Source organism: Oryza sativa, chromosome 8 (assembly GCF_034140825.1).
Source record: "Oryza sativa Japonica Group chromosome 8, ASM3414082v1".
Classification (NCBI taxonomy): Eukaryota; Viridiplantae; Streptophyta; class Magnoliopsida; order Poales; family Poaceae; genus Oryza; species Oryza sativa.
The window spans coordinates 20,760,022-20,765,501 of NC_089042.1; the positions used below are offsets into that span (position 1 = coordinate 20,760,022).

The following is a 5,480-nucleotide window of genomic DNA, read 5'->3' on the forward strand; positions in this document are numbered from 1 at the left end:
GGAGAAAGGAGGAAGCAGTCGGCCCATTTTAGACAATTGGGCCCAACCCAACATTGGAACGCTACCAATGGGCCCAATCCAATACACCCGCGTTGGGTATGGCAACGCTTTGGCCCATCTTTATCTGGGCTGCTACCAGTGTAGCGGCCTAATTGGGTCCGTTTGTAGTTATGTATGGGCCTAGATTGCTGGCAAATTGATCCATTTGTTATTTTACTCCGATTCAGGATTTTGAACACAAACGATATAGTTATTTGCACCTTACAAATGTGTGCTTGAACTTCTAATTTGCAGCCTAAGAGTTGATTTAAGAACTATTTTCATTTTTGTTAACAATGCCTTCTAAGTGTCTGACATTTAGATGTGTTTGGCACAAGCCAACTAAATGGACAGTTTCTAGCATAGCGTAAATAGAAAATGTATCCGTGTTTTCGTAAAACAATAAGTCAATAAGCCAACCAGTACCGTGTCCCCTTGTGATTTCAAAAATGGGATTCTTTTTATCTTATGTTACCATTGTTCTTACTTTTTTTTTTTGCGATTTTTGACGATCATACACATCGACTTGTGTCAGCCAGTTGTCATGTTAATTCTCTTAGACAGTGCACGTCTATCATGTATCTCGGCTTTTCCCATTGTGTAATCTCAGTACTTGCCTCATACACATTGGCTCACCACATCACATCAATACTTCATGCGGTGTCCATCTATCATGTATCTCACCTTTATCATAGGATGGTTCATATTATTGACGAAGGCTGACCTCAAATCTCATAAATATCAATAGACTAAATAATTGTATCGGGAATATTTTCTTCATGACCTGAGCCATTTTAGTCAACATAAGTGCGCACACACTACTGTACAAGAAAACTGCAGTTTGCAACTTCAAAACTAACGAATTCCATCACAATTTATCAACCATAGTGGGTGATGGATTAGTAGCTAGACAATGACAACTATATATGCATCGCAAACCTTTTCCTCCATCTGGTCATAAATATTTGACATTCACAATAAGATTTAGTTAAAATTTTTAAATTCTAACCATCACTTTTTTTTAGAGTACTTAGATTATTTTGTTTCAAAAACTCATTTTGAGAAACTATTAATGATTTGAATTTTAAAAGTTTGACCAAATCTTAATCTAAACGTCATTTTTTTATGACCAAAGGGGCTAGTTTTGTTCAGTTATTTAAAATTGGTTTTTACATGTTGCAACGCATAGACATTATTGCTAGTAAAGTATTCAAATGGTAGATGTATATGATGTTGATTTATAACAAAACATTGGGTGCAACTTGTTTACACTTACGATACGTTGTTTCTAATGCTCTATTCTACTACTTTTGTCCCGTAAAAAATAAATTTCTAAGGAACTAAGGATACATTAGGAGAATAGACAAATTATCATAATAACCTCATTTAATGAACACAGTGTATGCACACATTTCATATATAAACTTGATTAAAATAAGGTTAAAACAATGAGTTAGAGATGGGATGGAAGGAAGAGAGATTACAAGGAAATATATTTTGATGTAATCAATTTGTTGGGTCCTATATTAAATACTCCCTCCATTTCAGTTTATAAATTGTTTTGACTTTGGTCAAAGTTAAACTGTTCTAGGTTTGATTAAGTTTGTAGAAAAAAATATTAACATTTTTAACACAAGACAAATATATTATGACAATATATTTAAATTTACATATAATGAAACTAATTTGGTGCTATAAACATTAATATATTTGTCTACAAGCTTGGTTAAATTTGGAGTAATTTAACTTTGACAAAAGTCAAAATGATTTATAATATGAAACGGGAGTAGAAATACAATTTCTACGAGACAAATATTCAAAGGTAGAAGTTTAATTTTTATGAGGGAGGTAGCAATAATTATGTTTCTGATATATTTTTCTTTAAAAAAAATGTTTCAACAGTATATCCTTTCTTGTTCTACCGTTCGGTTCTGTTTCCGAAAAGGAAAAAAAAAGCAAAGGAAATGGTCTGAGCATTTTTCTATCCGTTTTCATTCCTAGCCCTTTAGCCATAAATATTAAATATTAATATTTAGCACAAGTTTTGGTCATTTTTTACAATATTTATGACTACGTAGAGTATACTAGCTTGGGAGAGACTACAATCAAGTAAACACTGTAACATATCACTGCATGCGATCTCCAAGGGAAGCATAATAATCTTAGTTAGCTGCGTGATGTGCATGCTACAAAAACTCGCTAGTCATTACAATGACAAGCATTCTCGCCTGTATGCACAAAACAGTATGCAACAACAAATGTACCGAACATATAAAAATGGCCATGGCAATGGCATATTGGCATCAGGGATACTCTGTTTGAATTCTGAAGCTAGCTTTGTATGTTTAAGGCTAGAACCAAAAAACAGCAAAATTACATACGCCGAATCTGTAATCCTATACAACTCAGCAGCATTTCTTTTCCTCTCAAGTCCAATGCCGCTATGGCTCAGGGCAAAAATAATCAAGAACAGCCTGAAATTACCTGCAATGTCACAGCTCTCGTACTACTAAGTGGCGGCGGCTGTGGCTAGATCAGCACTTATAAACAGCTCTAGCCAAAGAAAGATTTTGCAGCCAGGATAGAAACAGCATCTAGTGATCTCTTCCTATGTCTCATCATACCCTAACACGGATGCGAAAGAAGGCGTCCGATCTGGCATCAAGGTCAGCCGACTCTCGCTGAGCTGAATCTTCGGTATACAATGATCACCAGGTCTCATATCTGTAACTTTGTGCTGGGGGGCTCCTGGCTGCTGAAGCTGATGTTCCTTGGCTGACCTAAGCACAGTGAGTCCTCGCAGTTGTTGGTCGAAGGGGTGATGTCCGTGCACGATGATTTGCTCGGTGTGCTGGGACTGCCAATGGTGTCACTGCTCTCTAGTGGACTCTTTGAGGATGGGTATGGCGCAACACTTGACACTCTACATGATAAACAAGGCACATGTCAAAAATATGCACAAGACCATAGTAACAGATTTCAGCTGCAAAGTAAAACCACAAGACACACGATGACACGATTTATACCTTTCCTTTCGCTTCTCCAAGAATCGGGCGAGAGATGCTTTTCGAGCTTGAGGCACAGCTGGAACAAGCAAGAACATGAATCAATCTCGAATACCTTATGAAACACTACAGTAGTTACGCCGGGAATTCAGAATTCCAAAAACATTACAGAACTAGCAACATGAAGGTAGAGCCATATACCTCTTGGCATGATAGCCGAAGCATTTGTGGTTGCTACTGGAATCGGCTGGGACGGGGATGCCTGGCTCAAAGGAGTAACAGCCAACGGTAGGCCTCCAGATTTCGGCCCCGCAGAGTCGTTGGAGCTAGAAAAGCTCTTGGGGAGAGTCACAGCTTGCGACACGATGGTGATCGGATTCGAAACCCCTGATACAAGAGGCACAGAAGCCTCTGGTTTCTGAACTACAATCTGCCTTGCAGGCAAAGCCTCGGGCACTGTAAGTTTCGCAGCAGCGGAAATAGGCGAATCTGATTTACGAGCTGCACTCGGTGGACTCGGAATGGATGCCCTGCTTGCCAAAAGCATAAGTTCTTGAGCCTGCCACAGTTATGACACAATCAGGAATCATACCCCCAAGAACTGAAGTAACATCAAACAGATTTCGCGCGTCGCAAAGATACGATACCTTCTCCACCGGAATGTTGTCGAACACATTCACCAATCCATCGTAGAATATGGTCATCTGTGTCACCTTCGGATTTTGAAGGTCCCTTTTGCAAGTCAACGATCCAATTGTCAGCTCAATGCTTTCTCATTTTTTTTTCTTAGCTTTGCACTCAAAATTCAGAAATGATTTCTATTAGAGCAGAGTAGAGATTATCCACCTTGGGCCGCCGTAGACGCCGACGGTGGAGCCGGCCACCGAGTTGCCGACGGAGAAGGATTGGTTCCTGTAGGGGCTCCCGCCGGCGACGTTGGGGAGGCTATGAACCCGGAGCATGGGGTTCGCGTGGCCGAACGGCACGGGGTGGCGCGGCGACGGCGACGGCGACGGGAAATGGTGCGGCGCCGCGACGCCGTAGGAGTCCACGCCCTGCTCCCGGTGGCCGTGCTGCGCCGCGGCGGCGTACTGCTGCCGGCCGTTGAATCCAAACTGCCGCTGCACACAGCTCAGACCGTTAGAATCTACCATGGGAGGGACACGACGTGGGCGACGGGGAGGTCGGAGGCGAGGCGAACCTGCTTCATGGCGGCAGCGCCGTCGAAGGCGTCACCGGGGGACGGGCGCGGCGGCGGGCGGAACCCGGAGAGGGAGAAGCGGTCGAACACCGCCGCCTCCTTGGGGTCCTCCTCCCTCGCCGCCGCCGCCGACGACCTGAAGGACATGAACGCCGACGACGCGGCGCCGACCTTGGTCGCCGGAAACTGCCACTGCATCGCCGCCGACGCGCCTCCTCCTCCTCCTCGATAATCTGCATCACGAGAAACTACAAATTCACTCACAAATCACGACGCACAGCCAAAAAAAACACAACAATCGCAGCACAGATTTACCTACGCAGAATCGAAGAAAAAAAAGGCGCTAAATCACGCACAAGAAAATCGTGCCGATTTGAACAAGCAATTTAAAGCCGTCAAAAAAATTGAAAAAAAATGAAAGCCTCTTTTATAACTAAACAAAAACAAAAAGGAAAGCTGCGAATTGGGCGGCCAATCGATGCCATCCCAAATCCGCAGCTGCACGCATTCATCTCTGCTCTGGTGGATCACATCACATGCCCGAAATCCGAGCTCGCATCGCACCCACCCAATTAAAAACCCGCATCGCCATGGCCGCGAGCTAAGCCGCTACTACTACTACTACTAGCACCAACCAACCAACCAAACGAGTTCATCATCAAAGAAGAACAGTGGAGCACCGACCTGAATGCTCCTCCGGCTTGCCGGCCGCCTCCTCCTTCCTCCAAATCGCGCCAAGAAAATCCCTCTCCATCCCACGCGAAAAAACGCCTCAAGAACAAGAACCAATCCAAGCAAAACTTTTATCCCCTCTTCCTCTTCCTCTCCTTCTTCTCCACGATGCCTTGACCTTTCTTCGCGCTGCTGTGCTTCGCTTCGCTTTCCTCTCTCTCTTTCTCTTCGTTTCGATTCGATTGCTCGCTTATTTATTCGCGAGATTTAGGAGGGAGCCATGATTAGTTAGAGATAATTTAATCATTATTGCTCACCGCATTTAATTAATTAATTAATTAAAAAAAGAGGATGGGGGTGTGGGCCCCACCCCGCCCACCGGCTCCTCCTCTCCCGTCGTCCCCGTCCCACGTGGTTCGCCTCCGCACACGCGAACCCCCCACCCCCCGCGCCACGTACCCCGCGGTCACCGACAGGTGGGGTCGGGGGATGGTGGGGGCCGCGGTGTCAGTGAGGTGGCAGGGGTCTCGGCGGGGGGGCGTTGTGCCGCGGATTATTATTTA

At 44.3% G+C, this 5,480-nt stretch overlaps 1 protein-coding gene across 2 annotated transcripts; it reads right to left on the reverse strand.

The window, feature by feature from the left end:
- Window positions 1-2,105: 2,105 nt before the first annotated feature.
- On the reverse strand, window positions 2,106-5,141 carry LOC4345625 (protein TIFY 6a-like). Of its 2 annotated transcripts, none has more exons than NM_001403590.1 (7): window positions 4,930-5,141; window positions 4,246-4,478; window positions 3,891-4,165; window positions 3,692-3,776; window positions 3,246-3,603; window positions 3,066-3,123; window positions 2,106-2,962 (listed from the first exon to the last, which is right to left on the reverse strand). In NM_001403590.1, the coding sequence occupies exons 1-7, from the start codon at window positions 4,997-4,999 to the stop codon at window positions 2,758-2,760; spliced, it is 1,284 nt and encodes a 427-aa protein (NP_001390519.1). In that variant the 5' UTR covers window positions 5,000-5,141; the 3' UTR covers window positions 2,106-2,757. The 2 variants fall into 2 exon arrangements, with proteins under 2 accessions (NP_001390519.1, NP_001390520.1); NM_001403591.1 differs by having other exon boundaries at window positions 2,181-2,962; window positions 4,246-4,493.
- Between the last annotated feature and the right edge of the window lie 339 nt (window positions 5,142-5,480).

Excerpts from the sequence above, each read along its gene's own strand:
- LOC4345625 (NM_001403591.1), bottom strand. The coding sequence starts at position 4,999 with ATGGAGAGGGATTTTCTTGGCGCGATTTGGAGGAAGGAGGAGGCGGCC. Across the intron at positions 3,604-3,691 it reads ACAACATTCCGGTGGAGAAG|GCTCAAGAACTTATGCTTTT; the intron begins GTATCGTATCTT and ends TAACTGTGGCAG. Across the intron at positions 2,963-3,065 it reads TTGGAGAAGCGAAAGGAAAG|AGTGTCAAGTGTTGCGCCAT; the intron begins GTATAAATCGTG and ends TTTATCATGTAG.